The 27,291-nt window shown below is 43.3% G+C and overlaps 1 protein-coding gene across 7 annotated transcripts in view; it reads right to left on the reverse strand.

The window, feature by feature from the left end:
- SMYD3 (SET and MYND domain containing 3) overlaps positions 1-27,291 on the reverse strand; it is a 714,859-nt gene that overhangs the window by 114,986 nt on the left and 572,582 nt on the right. For all 7 annotated transcript variants that reach the window (XM_081486882.1, XM_081486881.1, XM_081486880.1 and 4 more), the window contains one exon: positions 1,240-1,327. In XM_081486882.1, the coding sequence (XP_081343008.1) occupies positions 1,240-1,327 (88 nt within the window). The remainder of the gene's footprint in view (positions 1-1,239; positions 1,328-27,291) is intronic.

The following is a 27,291-nucleotide window of genomic DNA, read 5'->3' on the forward strand; positions in this document are numbered from 1 at the left end:
CCCGTCTCTGCCATCCTTCCAATCCATATACTTTTGAGAATTTGATGAACCTGTGCTCTGCATCTTCATACAAGGTGCTGAATCAAAGGTGGAAGAGGACTGGTTTGGGAACACAGCACCCCACAGTGACAGAGATCCACTAAGCATCAGTTTTGCAGTATGGCTATCCAATCATTTAGTGAGACATCTGGTCACACTAGCATCTAGCATAAATCTCTTGGTTGCTTTTTAAAATCAAATCTCTTTCTACATACAAACTTTACCAAAGAAAGCCATGACTCTGCGGACTCACCTGCTCTTAATGAACCCTTGCAGCACCCTGGTGATCACAGCTTCCTTTCCATTCCTTTGGTCACCAGCTCGAGATTCTTTACCAAAACTGCCAACAACAAAAACCCACTGGACTACAGATTTCAGAAGTTACTTATTTCACCTTTAAAAAATAGGAACATTTGTCTAACTGCCTCTCCTGCTCTTTTATAATTCATTAAAAAACACTGTACTTTGGAAACCTCATTTGTAGATTTTCTTAGCGCCTGGGATATAATTTATCTGAAAATGTTTTGCAATTTTTTTTATCTACCATAGTCTCTTTCTCCTTATCTTGTGGTTTCCTTTTGTCACATTTTTGCTCAAGCTAATACCACTACTGGAAGTGGCTCTCTCTCAGCCTCTGCCTATCTAAACCCTGTCCCTGATTTGCGCTACTACTTTTCACACAGTATAACATCGGTGGGGCCTCCCCAGAGGACCTCCATCATAAACGGTCTCTCCTTACTCTAAATTGTGACCCCCTCACTGTCCTTATTATTTATGCCAAGAAAATGTACTGTGCAGCAACTCTGACTACCACTGTATGCATGGCTGACTACAGTCATTAAATCATAAGAATTTTAAGTTATACATTATAGAGATGTGGTCATGGGAGGAAGGGAATCCAGAAATTTGTTACCTTGTACATATGTAAAGAGAGTACCCCATACTATCCTACTAATCCTAGCTATAAATTTTGATTTCAACTAATGATGGTGAGGAATTCACGTTGACCTTATTGCAATCTTCCCTCACCATTACTGAAATTGTTGGCTGGGGTCAGGGATGCAGCCTGTGAGTGTGGAACAGAATGAAGCTCTCTGGCTCATGGAGAGGTCAAACCCTGGACTTGGATTCATTAATATCAGGCTCCAACCAGTAAGGAAGCAATACTATAAACAACTCAGTCCATAGGTAAAAGGATACTCCAATGTGCCTTCAGTTCTTCAATTTTTTTCAGGGATTCTCGGACTTCCTTCCATACCTGTTCATCACCAGTCAGCATATCAGCATCCTGTGCAGGCCACATTAAAAGAAGAGAGGAAGACAAATTCCTCGATTAAGAAAATGGGCAAGAATAGACATTTCTCCAAAGAAGATATTCAAATGACCAATGAGCACATGAAAAGATGCTCAACATTATTAGCCAACGGGGAAATGCAAATCAAAACCATAAGGAGATATCTTCGCACCTACTAGGAAGGTTATAATAAAAAAGATAATAAATGTTGGTAAGGTTCTGGAGAAATTGGAATCCTCATACATTACTGGTAAGAAAGTAAAATAGTGTAGCCACTTTGGAAAATAGTCTGGCAGTAAAAGTTAAACAGAGTTATTATATAACAATTCCACTCCTTCCATATATGTCCAAGAGAAATGAAAATGTATGTTCATACAAAAACTTATGCACAAATGTTCACAGTTACATCATTCACAATAACAAACAAAGTGGAAACAATCCAAATACCATCAACCAATGAATGGATAAATAAAATGAGCATAGTTACACAATGCAATACTAGTTGACAATAAAAAGAAGTGAAGTACTACAACATGCTACAGCATAGATAAACATGAACAACATCATGTAAGTGAAAGAAGTCACTAACAAAGAATCACATATTATATGATTTCACCAATATGAAATGCTCAGAAGAGATGACTCCATACAGACAGGAAAGTATATTAGCAAATGGCTAGGGCAGGAGAGTGATAGGTATAGAGAACTGGGGAGGGACTGCTAATGAGTTTTTAGTGGCGATGAAAATGTTTAGAAGCAATCGTGGTGATAGTTTTCATCACTTTCTGATGTGATGAAAAGCTACAAATTGCTATACAAAAGCTATCAAATTGTACACCGTGACTGAATTGTATCCTATGTGAATTATGTCTCAGTAAAGTTTACATATATTCATATATGTATGTATGAATGTATTCAGGCTTCCTTGGTGGTGTTAGTGGTAAAGAACTTGTGTGCCAATGCAGGAGATAAAAAAGACTTGGGTTCAATCCCTGGGTCGGGAAGATCCCCTGGAAGAGCGCATGGCAACCGATTCTAGTATTCTTGCCTGGAGAATCCCTTGGGCAGAGGAGCCTGGTTGGCTACAATCCATAAATTCACAAAGAGTCAGATATGACAAGTGCCTTAGCACACATGCATGTATGTATTTACCAGGAAAGAGAACAGAGGCAACAGCAAAAATCATTTGTCAGGAGACCCATGAATAACACTTTAATCAAACATTGAGTCATCAATCAAAATGAGGATAGGTAAAAGATGAGTACAATTACACCCATGTGAACCAATTTGATTACTACAAAAACTAAAAAAAAATAAATAAATAACTTAACGAGTAATTCAGAGCTTCACAGGTGGCTCAGTGGTAAAGAATCCACCTGTAATGCAGGAGATGTGGGTTCGATCCCTGATCAGGGAAGATCCCACAAGCCTCGGAGCACCTAAACTAGTGCGCCTGTGCTCTAGAGCCCAGGAGCCGCAAATAGTAAAGCCCGAGTGCCCTAAAGCCTGTGCTCCACTACAAGACAAGCCACTGCAATGAGAAGCCTGAGTACCACAACTAAAGGGTAGTTCTCACATGCTGCACGCAACTGGAGAAAACTTTGTGAAGCAACAAAGCCCTAGCCCAGTCAAAAATAAACCAAAATTTTTTTAAAAAGGCAATTCAAAATGCAAGTAGGAGCTACCATTTATTCATTGTCCATCCTCCTACTGGGTCCTCTATTTTTCCTATACATCTACATTTTAAGAGCACATAGCCACATGTGGCTGTGGCTACCATATTGGGCAGTACAGATATATTAGAACAGTTCTGTCATCACAGAAAGTTCTACTGGATGGTGCTGCTTTAAAGAGGTTAATCAAAGGGTAAGAAATTCTGGAGCACTTCCCTGGAGGTCCAGTGGCTAAGACTCTGCACTCCCAATGCAAGGGGCCTGGATTCAATCCCTGATCAGAAACTAGATTCCACATGCCAAGACTAAAGATCCCACAATGAAGATCAAAGATCCCATGTGCTACAACGAAGTCCTGGTGCAGCCAAACAAGTTAATTAAAAAGGTAAGAAATTCTCAGACTCTAATCAAAACCAGGTATTCCATATCCACGAGATTCTCAGTGGGGGTCAGGGAGAAGAACAATTCCAGGAAGTTATATCAAATCACAGCCACTGTTGGGGTGATGGTTAAACTGAAGGAGGGCAGACTTTTTCAAACTCTATGTATCTCCCTAGAGATTCTTACATACCTTCTAGGGAAGGTTTATACCGACAGAATGACCCCTGTGAGAATCACTGCCTGAGTAAATAAGCCTGTGTTACTGATGGGAAGATACAAGTCACTCAGGTGTGCCAGGGCAGGGGGAAAAAAAAGAGGGCTACTAAGTACCACAGAACAGAGATCTCAAGTACAAAGAGAAGCAGAGGGTTAATGTAAGAGGAAATGTGTGGGTGTGAGTGTGTCTGTGTAACAGGGCTTTACGAGTCTCTCTATATATGTGCTGTACACATGTGTAATATGAAAGGATGGTTTTTTAAAAGACACCATAAATGGACTCTGCTTTGTTTAGGAAATTCTAAATAAGAACCTAGCTTTCTGTATGCATAAGAGGGAAATAAAAAATCAATTGCTTTTAAAGAGGTAAACATCAATCTCCCTCCAAATACTTGCTCTAACTCCATCTTCATCTCCTGAAGCCGCAGTTCCAACACATGACTCCACAGCCTTGAGTAACTTCCCAGTGACTCCCATATAAGCCCACACATTAAATCTTGACAACCATAGCCATTCTTGATTAAATTGTTGTTTTATATTACTGGCAGCTCAAACCTTAGGCTCTAGGCAAAATGTCTCACTTGTTAGTCCTTATGGTAGGGAGAAAAATGGATCCCCAAAGAAGGCCACGTCCTGATCCCCAGAACCTGTGGATTTATGTTAGCTTACATGGCAAACAGGAATCAAGCTGCCAAGTGGGACTAAGACTGTTAGTCAGTTGACTTTAAAGAAATCAACCTGTACCACCCAGGTGGACCCAGTGGAATCACAAGGGTCTTTAAAATTGGAAAGAGGCAGAAGAGAAGGTCAGAGCAATGTGATGTGAGGAAGACTCAACCTGCCTTTGCTGGCCTGGAAGATGGAGGAAGGGACCTTCAGGTCAAGGAGTACAGGCAGCTTCCAGAAGCTGGAGAAGTCAGGGAAACGGATTCTACCCTGGAGCCTCCAGAAAGAGGGTAGCCCTGTCAAGACCTTGATTTTAGCCAAATGAGGCTCCTGTCAGGCTCCTGATCCATAGACAATAGATAAGAAGTTTGTGCTAAGTCACTAATTTTATGATAATTTGTTAGAGCAGCCACAGGAAACGAATACAGTCCATGACATACTTCTGCTTTTGTGACCACTGGAGTTTGGCACATGCCCTCCTGGTGCGTGTGTGGGTCCTAAGTTGCTTCAGTAGTGTTGGACTCTTTGCAACCCTATGGACTGTAGGCCACCAGGCTCCTCTGTCCATGGGATTCTCCAGGCAAGAATACTGGAGTGGATTGTTATGCCCTCCTCCAGGGGATCTTCCTGACCCAGGGGTTGTACTCACATCTCTTTCACCACCTACATTGGAGGCAGGTTCCTTACCACTAGCGCCACCTGGGAAGCCCACCCTCCCAGTATCTGAAGGTAATTAATTTGATCACTCACCTATTCAATTAGTATCTACTGAGTGCCTGCAGGCATTGCTCTAGGATAGAGAAGTAAATCTGATTTCGGTGTTGACCATCTGGTGATGTCCATGTGTAGCATCTTCTCTTGTGTTGTTGAAAGAGGGTGTTTGCTATGACCAGTGCGTTCTCTTGGCAAAACTCTATTAGCCTTTACCCTGCTTCATTCTGTACTCCAAGGCCAAATTTGCCTGTTACTCCAGGTGTTTCTTGACTTCCTATGTTTGCATTCAGTCCCCTATAATGAAAAGGACATCTTTTTTGGGTGTTAGTTCTAAAAGGTCTTGTAGGTCTTCATAGAACTGTTCAATTTCAGCTTCTTCAGCATTACTGGTCAGGGCATAGACTTGGATTACCGTGATATTGAATGGTTTGCCTTGGAAACGAACAGAGATCATTCTGTCGTTTGTGAGATTGCATCCAAATACTGCATTTCGGACTCTTGTTGACTATGATGGCTACTCCATCATAGACTTCACCAGATGGACGTCATAGACATCACCACATGGACATCACCAGATGGTCAACACCGAAATCAGACTGATTATATCCTTTGCAGCCAAAGATGGAGAAGCTCTATACAGTCAGCAAAAACAAGACAGGGAGCTGACTGTGGCTCAGATCATGAACTCCTTATTGCCAAATTCAGACTTAAATTGAAGAAAGTAAGGAAAACCACTAGACCATTCAAGTATGACCTAAATCAAATCCCTTATGATTATACAGTGGAAGTGACAAGTAGATTTAAGGGACTAGATCTGATAGAGTGCCTGATGAACTATGCACAGAGGTTCATGACATTGTACAGTAGACAGGGATCAAGACCATCCCCAAGAAAAAGAAATGCAAAAAAGCAAAATGGCTGTCTGAGGAGGCCTTACAAATAGCTGTGAAAAGAAGGCAAGCAAAAAGCAAAGGAGAAAAGGAAAGATATACCCATTTGAATGCAGAGTTCCGAAGAATAGTAAGGAGAGATAAGAAAGCCTTCCTCAGCAGTCAATGCAAAGAAATAGAGGAAAACAATAGAATAGAAAAGTCTAGAGATCACTTCAAGAAAATTAGAGATACCAAGGAACATTTCATGCAAAGACGGGCTCAATAAAGGACAGAAATGGTATGGACCTAACAGAAGCAGAAGATATTAAGAAGAGGTGGCAAGAATACACAGAAGAATTGTACAAAAAAGATCTTCATGACCCAGATAATCACAATGGTGTGATCACTCACCTAGAGCCAGACATCCTGGAATTTGAAGTCAAGTGGGCGTTAGAAAGCATCACTACGAACAAAGCTAGTGGAGGTGATGGAATTCCAGTTGACCTATTTCAGATCTAAAAGATGATGCTGTGAAAGTGCTGCACTCAATACGCCAACAAATTTGGAAAACTCAGAGGTGGCCACAGGACTGGAAAAGGTCAGTTTTCATTCCAATCCCAAAAAAGGCAATGCCAAAGAATGCTCATACTACTGCACAATTGCACTCATCTCACATGCTAGTAAAGTAATGCTCAAAATTCTCCAAGCCAGGCTTCAGCAATATGTGAACCATGAACTTCCAGATGTTCAAGCTGGATTTAGAAAAGGCAGAGGAACCAGATATCAAATTGCCAACATCTGCTGGATCATCAAAAAAGCAAGAGAGTTCCAGAAAAACATCTATCTCTGCTTTATTGACTATGCCAAAGCCTTTGACTGTGTGGATCACAATAACCTGTGGAAAATTCTTCAAGAGATGGGAATACCAGACCACCTGACCTGCCTCTTGAGAGGCCTGTATGCAGGTCAAGAAGCAACAGTTAAAACTGGACATGGAACAACAGACTGGTTCCAAATAGGAAAAGGAGTATGTCAAGGCTATATATTGTCACCATGCTTATTTAATTTATATGCAGAGTACATCATGAGAAATGCTGGGCTGGATGAAGCACAAGCTGGAATCAAGATTGCCAGAAGAAATATCAATAACCTCAGATATGCAGATGACACCACCCTTATGGCAGAAAGTGAAGAATTAAAGAGCCTCTTGATGAAAGTGAAAGAGGAGAGTGAAAAAGTTGGCTTAAAGTTCAACATTCAGAAAACTAAGATCATGCCATCCAGTCCCACCACTTCATGGCAAATAGATGGGGAAACAGTGGCTAAGTTTATTTTTTTGGGCTCCAAAATCACTGCAGATGGTGACTGCTGCCATGAAATTAAAAGATGCCTACTCCTTGGAAGGAAAGTTATGACCAACTTAGATAGCATATTAAAAAGTAGAGACATTACTTTGTCAACAAAGGTCCATCTAGTCAAGGCTATGGTTTTTCCAGTAGTCATGTATGGATGTGAGAGTTGGACTATAAAGAAAGCTGAGCACAGAAGAATTGATGCTTTTGAACTGTGGTGTTGGAGAAGACTCTTGAGAGTCCCTTGGACTGCAAGGAGATCCAACCAGTCCATCTAAAGGAGATCAGTCCTGGGTGTTCATTGGAAGGTCTGATGTTGAAGCTGGAGCTCCAATACTTTGGCCACCTGATGTAAAGAGCTGACTCATTAGAAAAGACCCTGATGCTGGGAAAGATTGAGGGCAGAAGGAGTAGGGGATGACAGAGGATGAGATGGTTGGATGGCATCACCGACTCGATGGACATGAGTTTGGGTAAACTCTGAGAGTTGGTGATGGACAGGGAGGCCTGGTGTGCTGCGGTTCATGGGGTCGCAAAGAGTCGGACACGACTCAGTGACTGAACTGACTGACTGAGAGAAGTAAAAACATCATACAGTCACAGTGTTTACAATTAGGAGGGAGGAGGATGGGATGACAGAATACACACACATACACACACATGTAAAAAACACATTTGTCAGAGAGAGAAACAAATAGGAAAGAGGGAAGGGGAACACTGGTCCCAGGGAGTTTAGGGTGATCAGGAAAGGCATTGCTGAGAAGATGACTCATGAGTGAAGGAGGAGGTGAGGAGCAGAGACAAGAATTCTAGGGAGAGTGAATAGTAAGTCCCACAGTACAGAAGCAGGTGCAGGCCTGAATGTTCCAGGAGTGACAAGGAGGCCAGTGCAGTTACAGTTCCTGGGCTGTCATTTGTGCGCATGTCACATCATCCTCATTTCAAAGATAAGTCAAAGTGTTAGTTGCTCAGGCGAGTTGGACTCTTTGCCACCCCATGGACTGTAGCCCGCCAGGCTCCTGTGTCCATGGGATTTCCCAGGCAAGAATACTGGAGTGAGTTGCCATTTCCTTCTCCAGGAGATCTTCCTGACCCAGGAATTGAACCCAGGTTTCCCCATATTGCAGGCAGGTTCTTTACCTTTTTGATTCTGCCACTTTCAAATACCTAGCACAGAATCTTGTATGGAACAAAAGCTCACTTAAACATCTGCAGAATGGCTTTGGAAGGAGAAAACGAACATTTATATGATAACAATTGGGATAGCTCTTATATGTCTCTTTTATTCCTCTCACCATCCCTGCTGCTGCTGCTGCTAAGTCGCTTCAGTCCTGTCTGACTCTGTGCGACCCCATAGACAGCAGACAACCAGGATCCCCCATCCCTGGGATTCTCCAGGCAAGAACACTGGAGTGGGTTGCCATTTCCTTCAACGGTCACCATCCCTATAGGGCATCAATACCTATAATTTACAAAGGTGGGAGAAGATAGTCCTAAAGCTGTCTGTGAGACAGTAAGTTGAACATATATTCAACTCAATCAATTCAATTCAATTGATCATAGATCAAGTCCCATGATCTTCCAAGTCTTAGCACTTGGAAAAGGCAATAGACTCCTCCAACATGGAACCCATAGTGGGACCTGTATTCTTTCACCAAGCAGAGTGAGACCATGGCCCAAGGCAGAACAATTTCATATGGGAATTATATTCACAACTAAATCCCCACCATTATCTGATTAACTGTTCTTTGGGTTGAGCCTAAGGCTTTATTTACTTAACAGAAGAGCAAGCAAGCTTGGAAATTGTTTCCAAACATTCGGAAACAATAGCTCTAGGGAGCACTATATATTGGAGCTAGACATTCACTAACAGCTAACCATCCACACCTGGAGTGTGTCACCAAGGTGACAGTCTCCACTTTCAGGTTCCCAACACACCTCCCCTCACTGCCATGTCCTGATCCTCCCAATTCCATTCTCCTATAACTGTCCCTAAAACGGGGCCAGTCAGGAGGAGACCACTCAAAGGGGAGTGTGTGTGCATATGTGTGTAACGTATATACACAAACAGAGAGACTACTTAGGGAAGCAGAACTTAAATCTTCTCCTTTTTCAATCTGCAAATATAGGAGTAAATTAGTGTGCTCTTTTCACAGCCCCTGAGGTATGAAATTAGTAAATTTATTTCATTATTTCTTATCCAAATGTATCAAAGATGATTGCTATCATTTAGGAAAAAAATTTTTTAAATTCCTTTTTGAATTTCAGCTTTACCATGTAAAAAGGGCTTGAATGAATGAGTCCTGAAATTTTATACATAAAATATATATTATATTATACATTATATGTATGTATGTATGCATGTGTGTGTATATATATATATATGTCTTGTTTTGAAATCAAATGTAGTATTACTGAATTTTCTACAAATGAAAAACATAACTCAGACTATGAGCAGAAGAATTCCTAAGAAGGTTCTCTCTGCTGGGAAATGATGAAGAGAATTGAGAACGTGTTGGTTCCAGCCCCCACAGTACCTCTGTCCTGACCTCTGTGTGCCCCGTCACGTCCTCCTTTGTCTGTCCCCAGCTTCCTCACTGGTAAAACAAGAAGCTGGTCTCATGACCACTTTAGAGCCTAGAGCAGACCCCTCTGCCACACAGCTCCAGAAGAGTCCTTAGAAAGTGACTCCATTTTAAACAGTAAAAATGTGGAAATAGATCATCTAAGGTGGGACTGTGCCAGCTGTTCTCGGAATCTGGGTAGGAATGAATCTCCTGAATTTCTCCCTTCAACCACTCAAGCTCCTCTATCTGCCTCTGCCCTCTCAGCGGCCAGGTACAAACTCCCCCACAATTTGAATTATCGCTCTTGATACTTGATTCTTTCTCACTCATTCTCATTCTTTTCTCTCACAGCCTCATCCCAAATCCGACCCATCCCCTGGCTCCATCTTACTGCCAGTACACCTACTCTTCCAAGTGGAATCTTTGCCCTTTGGATTCTGTCCGGACTAGGATTGCAGGTTTCTGCTCTTTCCTTGCCACTTCCCAATTGGCGCTGGTGGTAAAGAACCCATCTGCCAATGCAGGAGACATTAGAGATGTGGGTTTGATTCCCGAGTCAGGAAGATCCCCGGAGAAGGAAATGGCAACCCACTCCAGTATTCTTGCCTGGAGAATCCCATGGCGGGCTATAGTCCATGGGGTTGCAAAGAGTCTTGGATTGCCATTGCCGTTCATTTCTCCAGCTTTTTTCCCATGTGTCCTTTAGGAGACAGTCTCAAATGTTCTCAGGTAGGAAATCTTGTCTATCCACCCTCTGAGGCAGCCCAGCCCTCCTGAAGCATCATATCCGCTCTGTAAACCTCTCTTTTAAAAAAGAAAAAAAAAAAACTAATTTTGTTTTATGTATTTATTTATTTAATTATTTTTGGCTGTTCTGGGTCTTTATTGCTGTGCCGCTTTCTCTAGTTACAGCAAGCAGAGGTTATTCTTTCATGGTGTGCAGGCTTTTCATTGAAGTGACCTCTCTTGTGGAGTGTGGGCTCCAGGGCGTGTAGGCTCAGTAGCTGTGGCCCCCCGGGGTTAGTTGCCCTGTGGCATGTGAGATCTTCCTGGCTCATAGATCAAACTTATGCCTCCTGCACTGGCAAGCGGATTCTTTACCACTGAGCCACCAAGGAAGCCTTGCAAACCTCTCTCTTAGCGCCAGGGTGTCATTAATGATCTAATGTTTCCTCAATTAGCTCAGAACTCCTTGAGGGGCCTTGACCTAATATCTATTCCCAGTGCCATTATGGTGAGTTTTCAGTAAATGTTTGGTGACAGAGTAAATGAATGCAGAGAGAGGAAACATCTCCTACAATCCACAGGTTAACAGTATTATAAGAATAAAATAAGGACTTCCTTGGTGGTCCGGTGGTTACGAATCAACATGGGTTCGATCCCCAGTCTGAGAAGATCCCTATGCTGTGGGGCAACTAAACACATGCATCACAACTACTGCGCCTGTCCTCTAGAGCCCGTGCTCCACAACAAGAGAAGCCATGGCAAGGAGAAGCCTGTGCACCACAACTAGAGAGTTGTCCCCGCTCGCCACAACTAGGGAAAACCTGAGAACAGCAGCAAAGACCCAGCACAGCCAAAAATAAATAAATAAATTTTTTAAACTACAAAAAAAAAAAAAAAAAGAACAAAACACCTTAATTCTGCAACAAGGACAATCTCAACTGAGGAAACAGATTATTCTCTTTACTCCATATTTCTATCTTGACTTATTTCTAATACTACTATGTCACAGTTATGTCGGAAAATGACATGTTCTTACTGGAACTGTTGGTATTTACCAAATGACTAGATATTCGTCTAGAACCTAAAGGTGACCTCTACCCCAGCATACGGAATCCCACACAGGCTCACGACCTGTGTTCCCAGACTGCAGCATCAAGACTGTTTGCAAGTGAGCTCTGCTGATTCCCCTGGCTTCTACCTCCAATACCACCCAGAGCCTTCTGCCACTCAGTTGACAGACAGGTCCCTGCCCTCAACTACCCGTGGATGGATCAGCAAGGCCATCCAACTTCCCCCATGCAAAGCTGCTCAACAAATAAATGTTTTTCCCTTAAGAGTGAAAAATAGGTACCAGATGATATGAGACAATCCACTACATCAAAGGGTGTCAGTCCACACAGTTACATTCAGTTGGCCAAATGCTTCCTCTGGGTTTCAGAGTAGGCAGCATCCCTGCCAGCTGCCAGTGGTCCCTGATAGAATTGGAAATCTGAGTCTCTTTAATAGAGTAAGGCTGGAATCCAGCAGGACTGGTTGAGCACATCCTTGGGGAAGTGGCCAGTGGCTCTACCAGGTTCAAACATCAGAGGCAGCCATCCAGACCTACTCTGCATCTGGAACACTTACACAGATGTGTTCACTTGGCTCACAAGCATTTGATGTTGAAACTCTTGCACTGGGTTAATTTCAGATGGTTCACATTAAGAGGAAAAGGAGAAAGGCAATCTGTTTCTCTGTACTTCCTGTTATCCAATCCTCATGCAAACTCTAATTAGATTGGATTGGAGAGAGATGAGTACAGGATGGGAAATAAAATTACTGAACACATAAACTTTTCCAGTAATTCAATAATTCTAGTGTCTTGAAGAAGAAGTTTTTTGTGGTCTGTTTTGTTTCTACAGCAAAATGAGGTTCAAATATAGTGTCTGCACTTAGGAGAAAAATTGGAAAGTCCTGAAATCAAAATTATGGGAGAAACAAAGTTTAATTTGCAGTGCTTTTTACTAAGGTCCTCTGGTTCATAGATAATATACTGAGACTAATAGACTAATATGGGCTTCCCTGGTGGTTCAAATGGTAAAGAATCCACGTGCAATGTGGGAGACCTGGGTTCAATCCCTGAGTTGGGAAGATCCCCTGGAAAAGGGAACGGCTACCCATGCCAGTATTCTGGCCTGGAGAATTCCATGGACAGAGGAGCCTGGCAGGGTACAGTCCATGGGGTTGCAATCAGTCGGACATGACTGAACAACTTTCATTCACTCACTCAATAGATTAATATACAACATCATTCAAAATCTTTATGATCCATAGGAAACAGCTCCACAGGAACCAATTCCCACCTCTTTTGAAAAAAAAAAACAAAACTGAAAACATTTCAGATTTAACTTGAGGGGAAAAATAGCTCTTTCATAAAGTGGAAAAATGGTTAAAAATAGAACATTCACTATTATTCATATCAACCACAAACCAGTCAGTGGGCATTATGGACAGAGAAGAAGAAAAAGAATGTTCTCTCAATGAAGCATGCTCAACTTGCAGAATGTTCTAATTAGCAATTAACAAGCAATGGTACACAATAATTAGAACTTAGTGAAAGGAACACTGGATTTAGTCCTAAAATGAATCTCTGCTCCATAGCTGAATGATCTTGGCAAGATATTTAACCTAGCTAAAGCTAAGTTTTTCAGTGGTAACAATCCTGAGTAGATGCACATTCTAACCTTTACTAGAAGCACTAATGTTATGAATGGCATCATGCCCTGAGTTTTCACTTCCCATCCTAGAAATCAGGGATCTGACTGGAGTGTTTTGTTGGTGGGAGGGAGAAAAAGTTCTCACCCTCATGAAGGAGGGAGCAAATTACAATGTAATCAAGAAACACTCTGCCCACCCCCTCAGCTCTGTATATTTCATTCCCTCTGCCTGGAAGGCTCTTCCTCAACTGAGTCATCCAGACAAACTCCTCTCATGCATCAAGAACCTCTGCCCTCCACAGGCACAATCCCCTGTGTATCTTCCACTGGGTTCCATGCTAACTGTAGCTACGGGTCACACTGATGCAGATGAAAAGGATGTCATTCAGATATGCATGGAGTACAATCACCTTGCAAAGTTTCTTTCTTACATCTTCTTCATAAAATGGTGAAATCTCAGTGCCTGCAAGGGATGTGCACCAAGAATCTACAGGCGGGCTTGAAACTCTGCATCTCCAAGGGCCTGACCGAAGCTCCTGCCTCCTGCCTCCTCGTGGCCCCCGAGCTGGCTGACCCCAGAAGAGATGATTTTCTCAGGTTGGCAGGCCTCCTCCAGATAGCCACTCCTGTCACTGTCTTGGATCCAGGTGAGGAGCCTTTGGGCAACTAGGAGCACTAAGCCCAGTCCAAACAAGTGCTGATGCTAAAGAGAGGGTTCACGAAACCACCTGGGCCCATGGCAGAGCTGTTCCACTTCACCTCCATTGAACATTCTGTTCCCACTGCTGCTGTCAGCATTTGCCAATGCCTGTTTAATTTGATTTGCCATAACTCTACTGCAGCTATAGATTTCCACAAGGCCTTACACTGTGACCAACTGCAGGGTCAAGGTTATACGTACAGGAACACAGAGTTGCCAGAAGGAAGGGGCATGCCCATTCGGGGCTTCTAGGAAAGTGATCAAAGCCTTGAGCGTGACTAAGAACCATTGGCCTCTCCCAGCTGTGACCTAGACACCTCCCCTCCCTCTGTGCTTGGTGTTCCCATCACAGCGACTAAAACTCCTTCTCCAAGAGTTAAACTCATTTGCTTATATAAAATCATGTCAACTTAGAGGAAATAAAAAAACAGTTAGCATCCACACACTTGGGGGAGTTTGAAAGCCTACCTATGTCAGTGGTGCTTGCTGGAAATATGCAACCATGTGTGAAAAACTGGCTTCCCTGGGGGCACAGTGGTAAAGAATCCACCTGCCGCTGCAGGAGATGCAAGAGCCATGGGTTCCATCCCTGGTTTGGGAAGATCCCATGAAGAAGGAAATGGCAACCCACTCCAGTATTCTTGCCTGGAAAATTTTGTGGACAGAGGAGCCTGGAGGGCTGAGTCCATGGGGTTGCAAAGAGTCGGACAGGACTGAGCACGCACGCACGCACGTGTGAAAAACTAGCATGACTGGCTGATATACAAAGGCAAGTAAAGACTGCATGAAGACAATGAAGTAGCAGACACTCCCCCCCACAAAAGAGACACGTTCTTGAGAATACATAATGGGGTTCTCTGAAGCAGAAGGCTCTGTTTGCAAAAGCACACTTAAGCAGAATTTGTTGCATTTCCTAGCAGAGTCCTGCCAATCCTGTCGTATAACCACCACAAGGTGGAAAGTTTGAGACTGGGAAAAATGCAAATTATTTTACAGGAAAAATTGTCTGAATGGCAACCCTCATTAAGGTAAAGCATACCCCCAAATCTCAGGGCAGGTGTTATTTTAAGGGAAACATAAACCACAGCCCTCACCTCTGTCTGTCTGCTACACCTCCATCTCGTCATTCCTTCTTTAGAAATAGCTGCTTTCACTTTCCTCTGCAAACAGAGAGGAAGATGCTTGAAATTGCAGCTGAACAGACCCAAATTAAGTATAGGGCCAATGGTCTAAGAGTGACAGTTATAATGAACTAGATGTGGCTCTTCCAGAGACAGTTATAAATCAGATGAGCAATGGTAGGATTTGACTTTTGTGCTCCTGGCATAAGGGAGTGTGTGTGACAGGCAGCACCATGAAATGGAAACAAGAAGGCTGGAGCCCCAAGCCCAGCTCTGCTGCTGGCCAGCTGTGTGCTCTGGAGGCTAACAATGCTTCCTGGCTCAGCTGCCCCAGGTGAGAGCCTGATTAAAGTTACCATGGAGACGGGAACCTATCATTCCACTTCAATAGTCAGTCACCTGCGTCTGTGTTGTCTGCACAAAGAGAGACCTGAAATTCTGAAGGGTAAGACTTTGAAATTTGTGGTTGTGCAACAGATTACAAACACCCTCATCCTACTTTTTCCCTTCGTTCTATTTTAAGCTGATTTTTCTCACTATAAAATATACTAGTCAGAGCAGAGAAGTATGCAGGGGACTGAACAAAGACTAGACCCAAGCCAGTAGTGCACTCTACCAAACCAAGAACTTGACAGTGACTATTTAATCCACACGTCTCCCTGAACACTTGTATGTATAATGATTAGTGTTGGGAATATTCCAAACTCACACGAGAACATGGTATTTGCTCATCTCCTAAAGCAAGTACATCAGATTGTTTAATCTGTGGTCTCAAACTGGGGGCTTCCCTGGTGGCTCAGATGGTTAAGAATCTGCCTGAAATGCGGGAGATCCTGGGTTGGGAAGATGCCCCGGAGAAGTAAATGGCAACCCACTCCAATATTCTTGCCTGAAGAATCCCATGGACAGAGGAGCCTGGCAGGCTGCAACAGTCCATGGGGACACAAAGAGTCAGACACGACTGAGTGACTAACTCTCAAACTTAGACACTAATTTAGTTGGGGCTCACACTAACACGGAGAAGGCAATGGCATCCCACTCCAGTACTCTTGCCTGGAAAATCCTATGGACGGAGGAGCCTGGTGGGCTACAGTCCATGGGGTCACTAAGAGTCGGACACGACTAAGCGACTTCACTTTCACTTTTCCCTTTCATGCACTGGAGAAGGCAATGGCAACCCACTCCAGTATTCTTGCCTGGAGAATCCCTGGGATGGCGGAGCCTGGTGGGCTGCCGTCTATGGGGTCGCACAGAGTCGGACACGACTGAAGCGACTTAGCAGCAGTAGCAGCAGCACACTAACAATTTCAGATAATGAGTCCTGAACAGAAGTCTAGATGTACTCTTTTAGGAGGTAATCATAAGGGCAACCAAAGGAAATGATTTAATGTGACATCAGCATCTGTCCCTTAACCCCAGTTAATGCAATTTCCATTAGCAACCCCTACCTTTTCCGAGCTAGCTTGCACAAATTCACCAATTCTTACTAACACCTTGTAAGGCAGCACTGAAATTGACAGACTGTGTGCCACACAAGCAGACGTTCAAAAGAAATGTCCCAATTTGAGGGGAAGAATTATCTTTAATATCTCAGTCATATTTTCAGAAATAAAGAGCCCAGAATTGCATTTGTCTCCCAGAGGAGAAAAGCCAGCACTCCTCTAGTTCTTCTAAAACAATTCTGTTGTCTGTGAATTAATTCACATAGAGCTCTGTTCCTGGAAGCTGGCAGGAATTGGGGTGGGGAGGGTCATTCCAGAGGGCACTACTCATAAGCTGAGGATCTGGCAGGGAGACCACTCCTTCTAAGGTCTGGGAGAGGAGGTGACCACAGTTCAACCGTTTTTTGCCCCACCTTGAACTGACAAGAGACCCTGTACAAAATCACCAGGACTCAGATGCTCTCCCTAGCAACCGTGCCTGTCCTGGAAGTGAAGTGCTGGCCAAAGGCATGGCGAGTGTTCCCTGGCATAAAAGCACACATCTGCATTTCATATTCCAGGAAACTCCTATCTGGCCCTTGGCCAGGGGACCTTTTTATAATGTCAAAGATAAAAGCACCGGCTATGTTCAGTACCCTGCCCCCACCTCCATTTTCCTGTAACCATCTCGTAAACCAAGCAGGCATTACTGTTAACAGAGCCTTCCAGACAAAAGTCTGATGGAGCTTCATAAACATTACCAGACAATGACAGAGATGTCCCCACTTCACAAGAAGAGAAGGAGGTACAGAAAGGGACAAGTGATCTCACGGAGGGCATGTTGGAAATCCTGGGTAAAACCGGAAACACACACTGCAGCACATACCCTGTATACTCCTGCTTCCAAAGAATACTCACTCCTGAACCACGAGTATCTTTCAGGTGGACCTGGCTTGTGGCCAATGTCAAATCTCAGTTCTGCCCCAAACAGTACAGGTATAGGTATAGTCTGAACACTGATGTCTGATAAGGACCCTATCAAATTCGGGGTGTCCAAATGACATTTTGGGTGTATACTGCTGCTGCTGCTGCTGCTAAGTCGCTTCAGTCGTGTCCGACTCTGTGCGACCCCATAGATGGCAGCCCACCAGGTTCCCCCGACCCTGGGATTCTCCAGGCAAGAACACTGGAGTGGGTTGCCATTTCCTTCTCCAATGCATACAAGTGGAAAGTGAAAGTGAAATCGCACAGTCGTGTCCGACAGGTAGCGACCCCATAGACTGCAGCCTACCAGGCTCCTCAGTCCATGGGATTTTCCAGGCAAGAGTACTGGAGTGGGGTGCCATTGCCTTCTCCGTTGGGTGTATACAGGAGGACCTAATCCTCTCTTTTCATACCTCTTGCCCCAGGGAATGCTATGATGCCAGTTACAGAGGATTTATAAAATCATGATGTCTTAATCAGTTTTTATTTTCTTTGTGAGTCATACTCAATGGGTCAAAGTACACAGCCCCAGCTATTTTCCTTTAACATTGCTATTTTACTATTTGTTTAACTTCCTAGATTACTTGAAAGTAAGATTCTAATATTACTCAATGCTCATCATCAATTAAAATGGAATTCCTTTCTAGAAGTAGACAAATGTGAAATATCCCTCTTTCTCTGTACAAGTGTAGACAGAACCTCATTCAGAGAGTTCTCAGAGACTTCTCATTCACACATGAGGGAATCTGCTTTTCATCACCAGTGGGAGATGACTCTGTGGGACATGCCAGCTTTATATCTATCGGGGGCTTTAGTGCACTCTAGGCATCTACAGGGGCTTCTCAGGTGGCTCAGCGGTAAAAGACTCTGCCTGCCAATGCAGGAGACTCGGGTTCAATCCCTGGGTCGGGAAGATCCCCTGGAGGAAGAAATGGCAACTCATACCAGTATTATTGCCTGGGAAATCCCATGAATAGAGGGGCCTGGTGGGCTACAGTCCATGGGGTAGCAAAAGAGTTGGACACAGCTGAGCTACTAAACTACCAACAACCAACCAAGGCATCCAAAGAACGCTCACTTCCTGCCCCACCAGAAATGTATAAAGAGCAGAGGCCCCCATGCCCACGCCTGCACTGGAAGGAATGTGCTTTAAGGAATACCAAGGTCTCTGACTTTGCTCCAAACTTGGACCTATTGTTCCTCTATGGGGGCTGGGATGGTAGAAAAGGAGGAGGTGAAATAAACATGAAGTTGAACGGGGAGGAGGGGAAGCCAGTTATGGTGAGGTTTTCACATGAGCTAGATAAATAACCTTTCTTTGCTCCAACTACAATGAAGCCAAGAAACCAACACACACTTGTTTAACCTCCAGGAAGACCAGTGACACTTCTGTAATCTAGGTTTCATGATGCTGATAACAGATTTTAGAACTGCTTTCCCATGTCTCCACTCCCATTTTTGATGTGTTTTCATTTTATAACAAAGCACCTATAGTCTTGATAAAGAGGGCACATTCATCCTTAAACTATTGGGAAACTATAAGCTTGTAAAATTCTTGATAATCATTTAAGTTCACATTTTCTGTATCCATTTCTATTCGTACAATGGCACCACTTCCCCATCCTGAACAAAATCTGAGAGTGTGATGCTAAAGTAGCTGTTGAGCATTTCCCAACAGGAAACAGAAACTACAGGATCGACCTCACACAGCTAGCATCAGGACTAAACAAAATACAATGTGTGTAAAGTGCCAGCACGGCAACCGCCTCACAGTAACTGCTAAACAGGCACGCACACACACACACACACACAAGCTGTATGGGACAAGAGCAGACAACCCCAGGACAGTCCCAGAGAGGAGCAGTCACCCAGGAGACTATAAGGAAGGGAGAGCTGAATGACTGCAGCTTTCAGGAAAGGTTCTGGGCTCAGTGAGCAGAAAGCAAGCACAAAGGGATTTACAGCTTCGGGTGAGTGGTATGAGATCAACAGATAACAGAGACACATGATTCTAAGGTTTCTCCCCCTTTCGTTTCTCCCCAGAGAAATTATTCTCAAACAGGACAAAGCAGAACAAGGTATCTTTAGGAAAGTTCTTACGTTTAATTCCAGATGAACTAATATCCCAAGGTAGTCAAAGAACTTTGCAGAGACAGCATGAGACTCCCTTTGCAGAGACTCCCTTTCCTCTGATGAACTGGAGGAAAGGGAGTGGCAGCAGAAGCCCAAAGCGGTGGCATGTGAGGTCCCAAGAAAACACAAACAAAAATACAAGTGTGCATAATAAGCACATAAGCCCCCTCCCATCAGGTCACTCAGCGTCTTTCTTTGGCTAATGCTTACTGAGACTTCAAAGGATAAAGTGGATTATTCTCTTTCATTACTTTAAGTATGTCCTGCCATTCCCTTCTCGCCTGAAGAGTTTCTATTGAAAGATCAGCTGTTATCCTTATGGGGATCCCCTTGTGTGTTATTTGTTGTTTTTCCCTTGCTGCTTTTAATATTTGTTCTTTGTGTTTGATCTTTGTTAATTTGATTAATATGTGTCTTGGGGTGTTTCGCCTTGGGTTTATCCTGTTTGGGACTCTCCGGGTTTCTTGGACTTCTGTGACTATTTCCTTCCCCATTTTAGGGAAATTTTCAACTATTATCTCGAGTATTTTTTTCATGGCCTTTCCTTTTATCTTCTTCTTCTGGGACTCCTATGATTCGAATGTTGGGGCGTTTCATATTGTCCCAGAGGTCCCTGAAGTTTTCCTCATTTCTTTTAATTCTTTTTTCTTTTTTCCTCTCTGCTTCGTTTATTTCCACCATTCTATCTTCTACCTCACTTATCCTATCTTCTGCCTCCATTATTCTACTGTTGGTTCCCTCCGGAGTGTCTTTTATCTCCTTTATTTCATTATTCATTACATATTGACTCCTTTTTATTTCTTCTAGGTCCTTGATAAACATTTCTTGCATCTTCTCAATCCTTGTCTCCAGGCTATTTATCTGTAACTCCATTTTGTTTTCAAGATTTTGGATCATTTTTATTATCATTATTCTAAATTCTTTTTCAGATAGATTCCCTATCTCCTCCTCTTTTGTTTGGTTTGGTGGGCATTTATCATTTTCCTTTACTTGCTGAGTATTTCTCTGCCTTTTCATCTTGTTTAGATTGCTGTGTTTGGTGTGGCCTTTCTGTATTCTTGTAGATTGAAGTTCCTCTTTATTGTGGAGGTTCCTCACTGTGGGTGGGGTTGGACGGGTGGCTTGTCAAGGTTTCCTGGTTGGGGGAGCTTGTGTCGGTGTTCTGGTGGGTGGAGCTGGATTTCTTCTCTCTAGAGTGCAATGGAGTGTCCAGTATTGAGTTTTGAGATGTCTATGGATTTGGTGTGCCTCTGGGCAGCCTGTATATTGATGCTCAGGGCTATGTTCCTGCGTTGCTGGAGAATTTGCGTGGTATGTCTTGCTCTGGAACTTATTGGCTCTTGGGTGGACCTTGGTTTCAGTGTATATGTGGAGGCTTTCAGATGATCTCTCATTAATTAATGTTTCCTCTGGCTTTCAGTCTTATTCTTGCAATAGCCTCAAGACTTCTCCATCCATACAGCATCGATGATAAAACTTTTAGGTTAATGGTGAAAAGATTCTCCACAGTGAGGGATACCCAGAGAGGTTCACTGAGTTACATGGAGAGGTGAAGGGGCAGGGGGTTGAGGTGACCAGGAGAAGAGGGGGACTCAAACGTGGAGAGAGCAGTCTAGCCAGTAAGCACTTCCTTCTGTGCTCTCCACAGTCTGGAACCCTCAGAGAGGTTCACAGAGATACATAGAGAGGGGGAAGGAAGGTAATAGAGGTGAGCATGAGTAGAAAGGGAGGAATCAAGAGGGGAGAGAGAGATCTGGGCAGTATTCTCCAAAGAAGACATACAGATGGCTAACAAACACATGAAAAGATGCTCAACATCACTCATTATTAGAGAAATGCAAATCAAAACCACAATGAGGTAACATTTCACGCCAGTCAGAATGGCTGCTATCCAAAAGTCTACAAGCAATAAATGCTAGAGAGGGTATGGAGAAAAGGGAACCCTCTTACACTGTTGGTGGGAATGCAAACTAGTACAGCCACTATGGAGAACAGTGTGGAGATTCCTTAAAAAACTGCGAATAGAACTGCCATATGATCCAGCAATCCCACTGCTGGGCATACACACCGAGGAAACCAGAATTGAAAGAGACGCGTGTACCCCAATGTTCATCGCAGCACTGTTTACAATAGCCAGGACATGGAAGCAACCTAGATGTCCATCAGCAGACGAATGGATAAGGAAGCTGTGGTACATATACACAATGGAATATTACTCAGCCATTAAAAAGAATACATTTGAATCAGTTCTATTGAGATGGATGAAACTGGAGCCCATTATACAGAGTGAAGTAAGCCAGAAAGAAAAACAATACAGTATACTAATGCATATATATGGAATTTGAAAGATGGTAATGATAACCCTATATGCGAGACAGAATAAGAGACACAGATGCATAGAACAGTCTTATGGACTCTGAGGGAGAAGGTGAGGGTGGGACGTTCTGGGAGAATAGCATTGAAACATGTATATTATCATATGTGAAACAGAACACCATTCCAGGTTCGATGCATGAGACAAATGCTCAGGGCTGGGGCAATGGGATGACCCAGAGGGATGGGATGGGGAGGGAGGTGGGAGAGGGGTTCAGGATGGGGAACACATGTAAACCCATGGCTGATTCATGTCAATGTATGGCAAAAACCACTACAATATTGTAAAGTAATTAGCCCCCAACTAAAATAAATAAATTAAAAAAAAAAAAAAAAAAAAAGGATAAAGTGGTATTCCCGAGGATGCCAGCAGGGGAACAAGAACAAACCTTGCAGTTTGCACCCATCTCCTCACAGCAGAAACTGTACAAGTGCACAGGGTGAATATTACTGATACCATATATTTCTACTCCAACAAGTATTTTAACAGTCTTTCATGATGTTCTGAGGGCAAGGTAATAAAAATCTGAGATCTATGCTACAAAATAGTGCCCACCATTAATAGCACTGTACTGTACACTTAAAATTTGCTAAGAGGGTAGATCTCATATTGTGTTCTTTCACAAAAACTTAATAAGGGTAGTGGAAGGAAAGTTTTGGAGGTGACGGACATGTTTATAGCACACATTGTGGTGATTGTTTCACTGGTGTGTACTTATCTCTAGATCCATTCAGTTGTATATATTAAACATGTATAGCCTTTTGCATGTCAATCATTCTTCAGTAGAGTGATTTTTTTTTTTTTTTTAGAAAACATAATGAAATCTGGTTAGGATGAGAATGCATGTATAGATTCCTGGCTGACTGACCAATCAACCATGTCTTAGGACTAAATAATGTCAACCTTGGACTACTCATTGGTAAGGGTACTTTTCCTTATTTTACAGATAAGGCTGAATTACAGAGATCTGGCTAGCTGCAGGGGAAAAAATGATAATAACATTTATTGAGATATATTGAACTACTTACTTTAAGTGTTTTACCTTATTTAATCATTTCGAGAAGGTAGAAGGGAAATACCATTCAGTCCCTAATTTATAGATGAGAAGACTGCAGCTGAGAAAGATGAAGTAACATCTTCAAGTTCAAGTAGCTAGAAAGTAACGGAGATGAAACTGAGCTCCTAGTTGTTCAACTGATGGCCTGAGTGCTCTGTGCTACCCTGTACTGTGCTTCATCGTGTTGCCTGCCAGGCTCCTCTGTCCATGGGAATTCTCCAGGTCAGAATACTGGAGTGGGTTACCATGTCCTTCTCCAGGAGATCTTCCCGACCCAGGGATCGAACCAGGGTCTTCTGCATTGAAGGCTTATTCTTTACCAGCTGAGCTACTAGGAAAGCCCCCAGCACTACCCTACCTGCCTCCAGTACTCTGAAGGGTGGAGTAAGGATGCTATTTACTCTCTATGTGGCACTAGTGGTAAAGAATCCTTTTCCCAGTGCAGGAGATGTAAGAGATGTGGGTTGGATCCCTGGGTAAGGAAGATCCCCTGTAGGGAGGGCATGGCAACCCACTCCAGTATTCTTGCCTAGAGAATCCCATTGACAGGGTAGCCTGGTGGGCTACAGTCCATGGGGTCAGACACAACTGAATTGACTTAGCACACACGCATACTTGCACATGTTCCACCCAACAGAACTAGAACTCTGATGTAAGTTTAAAAAGACAAGTTTGAATTCATGAGGTTAATTAACTTGATAATCACAGTTGCCTGAGAGTGAAACAGTCTACCCAAAGACACTGAGTGTGCTAAGATCTCCACCAAAAATGGGTTCACATTGAGTTCTATACCCACCAGCAGGAATAACCCCGAAGAGGTTCCTGCCCTGGTTGGGCAGGGCCTTTAAGGTCCTTTCTAGTCCTGGGCTTACGGGTCTCTATGAAACTACTCTCTTACACTTTGTTAATTATAAAAAACACAGATATCCAACAGGATAATGTGAATAATATTTATGCTCCTGTGGTTGTAAGTCATGTCTGACTCTTTGTAACCCCATGGACTGTAGCCCACCAGGCTCCTTCTTCATGGGATTTCCCAGGCAAGAATACTGGAGTGGTTGCCGTTTCCTTATGCTCCTAATCAGCTTAGAAATATCATATATCTTGGTACACACCACCCTGTGTGAATAAAGTCTAGTTTCACACACACTGGAAATGTGTGCTTTCTGAGAGGAAAGTATGCAAGGGGCTCAGACTGCACATGAGAGGGGGTCTCACGACTAGGTCACTGGAACAATGCACCCAGTCTTTTAGGGTGGTTTACATGCGGGTTTGTAAGCCTTGGTGTTGGGAACTGGGATACGTCATGTTCCAACCTAGAAACTATTGGAGGAAAATTAGATGAGAATATTCCTTCCCGAAGCCCATCATTTACACTATTATGAAGTTGTTTTACAAGCAAAAGTCATTTCAAAGCTTCTAGTAATACAGTTACTTGGCATATCCTATAGAGCTTAATAGTAGGTAAATGGCAGTATTTATTGACCAATTCATTCATGCAACACAAATTTGTTACTATCGGTTGTAACTATGGCAGCAGTGTGCTAGGCATTGAGGACACCACGGAAAACAAGACTGATAAAGTCCTTCTGACTTTCTTAACAAGTGAGCACACAGGCAACTACAAACAATAATGATATGTAGTAATTGTCCTCTAATGGAGATAGAGAGGTATCAGGGAATAACATGGAAGGAGGCACCTTATTTCACAGGGGAGTCAAGGCTGCCTCTCCGAGGAGGGGAGGCTGAGCTGAAGAATGATGAAGAAAGAGCTAGGGAGGCACAGAGACACAGATGACTGATTCAAGCACAGGCAAGCCATGTGCAAGGACCCCAGACAGCAAAGAGCTTGCTAAGTCCCTGCCAAGGGGTTGAAATTAGAAAGGTGAGCAGCAGAGGCCACATGGTGACCTCACTAGGATCACTCCATCTCTTCTTCCAGTGAATGGGGCATGGATGAGAAGTCCCTCCTGAAAAACACCCCTCGGGTTTCTGCACAAAAAATAAAATTCTGGAGCAGCAGGGTAGCAAGAGGCAGACCATTTAGCATACCCCTTCAGCAAGCAGTCCAGGTAGGAGAGAATGGAGCAGAAGAAATCCTTCGAGTATCAGAGCTGTTACTGGAAGGAAAGAAAGAAGTGACAATGAGCTAGCGTGGTCACACAGTCTGGACTGGCCTCACTCTGGCGTGCTGGCCAGTGAGCACTGGTCAGGTTGATTAACCCAGCTGCCAGCTACCACAAACAGCTGCCACTAAACCTTCTGCAGGTTTGCAACAAAAGTCCCCAAATATCCTCTGTATTCTCAACTCTCGTAGTCATCAAACCCTTATCTCATCTGAAAGAGAACCTATCCATAGTTTGCAGTGACTACAATAAGCCAAAAATGAATTGATCATTTTGGGTGATTGCCCTAAACCTGTTTTTAACCATAGGTCGGGGAAAGGGGGTTGGGAGGTAGCAATGGAAAAGAGAACAAAGTTTGGAAAACCTGCAATGAGGTCTCTGAGTCAACAATGACTTAAAATAAATAAATAAATGTATCAGAGCACCCTGGGGCCCCGTTCTTATTCAGATACACATCTGTTCAGCAATAGAAAGAGGAAGTTAATTACTTTTCTATGACACGTATGTATTTTGTGAAACACCACACTGTACCAGTTAATAATGATCTACCTTCTGTTGACACAAAATGTTTAAATTAATAAAAATCTAAATGCTATGTCTCATAGCAAAGCACACTTAATTGAAAGGCTGGATGGCGAAGAGTAGTAATTTTCCTGGGTAAAAATTATTGGGATGAGCTTACGGCAGCATGAAAAGCTCAGTCAATAGACGGACTTACGTAGGCAAGCTGTTTTCAAGCGTTTATATTTTACAGACAGAGAAGACTAAGCTTCTCTAATTGCTAACACAGCGGCACTGGGATTGTTCCAGAGAGAAACTGAGACTGATAGTCGGTCACTGCCCTTAATGGACAATATTAGTGATTTTACATTTAAACCTGTACATTCAGTCTTTAAGTTCTGAAATGACAAATGCGGAAAGGGCATAGACAATCCCTAAAAGCTTTGCTAGTAACATCAAAAATCCATCTGCTCCTCACTGAATACAACCCTGATACCTAGATGCTAAACCAACAGCATTACGGCAACAGTTTATTTCTTCCAGACTATAAAATGGTATTTGATTACCTCAGAAAAATCCAGATAACATCTGAAGCAGGCTCCCAGCACAAAGACTAAGGGGTGCACTTGACATAGACTTGAACTTGTCTTGTTCAAGCCCTGAAACCACCCAAAGAAAAGTCTGAAACCCAAGACATCCTGTGATAATTTTTCTATCTTCCTCTTATTCTGGGTTAAGGAACAAAATGGTCTTCTACCTTTCATTTTTAAGCTCTCCCCACCTCCCCCCACTTCCCCCCACCCCCTTCACCCCCCGTCTATTTGCCACTTATCATGCTTAAAAAGGGCTTCCCTGATAGCTCAGTTGGCAAAGAATCCGCCTGCATTGTGGGAGACCTGGTTCAATGCCTGGGTCGGGAAGATTCGCTGGAGAAGGGATAGGCTACCCACTCCACTATTCTGGCCTGGAGAATTCCATGGACTGTATAGTCCATGGGGTCACAAGCAGTCAGACACGACTAAGCCACTTTTACTTTCACGCTTAAAAAACAGAACAAAACAAACAAAAATATTGGGACTGAGGTATAGACGTAAACTCTATTTCCTGTTTACTAATTTGCTTCTTTTTGTGTGCTGATCCTGCAGGACCAGGGAGGAGGACTGCCTCGTTTCCTTATTTAATTTTATTTTTGGCTGTGCTGGGTCTTTGTTGCTGCTTTCGGTGGTCACAGTGAGCGGGACTACTCTCTAGTTGTCATGGATGGGCTTCTCACTGCAGGGACTTTTTTTTTTAATTAATTAATTTTTTAATTGAAGGATAATTGCTTTACAGAATTTTGTTTTTTTGGTCAAACATCAATATGCAGTGGCTTCTTTCATTGCTGAGCTCAGGCTCTAGGTGCACGTGGGCTCAGTAGTCACAGCTCCTGGGCTCTAGAGCGTGGGCCCAGTAGTTGTGGCGCACAGGCTTCACTGCCCTGTGGCATGTGGGATCTGTCAGGAGCAGGAATTGAACCTGCATCCCTTGCATTGGTAGGAGAATTCTTAACGACTGGACCACCAGGGAAGCCTGGAGGACTGCTTCTTTCTGACCTCTCAACATCTTTATCCCTGGAAACCAACTGGAGATCACAACACACACAGATGGCCCGATACAGTAAGAAATCAGGCACCAACCT

This window comes from Giraffa tippelskirchi, chromosome 5 (genome assembly GCF_054371585.1).
Source record: "Giraffa tippelskirchi isolate mGirTip1 chromosome 5, T2T-mGirTip1v1.2.pri, whole genome shotgun sequence".
Lineage (NCBI taxonomy): Eukaryota > Metazoa > Chordata > Mammalia > Artiodactyla > Giraffidae > Giraffa > Giraffa tippelskirchi.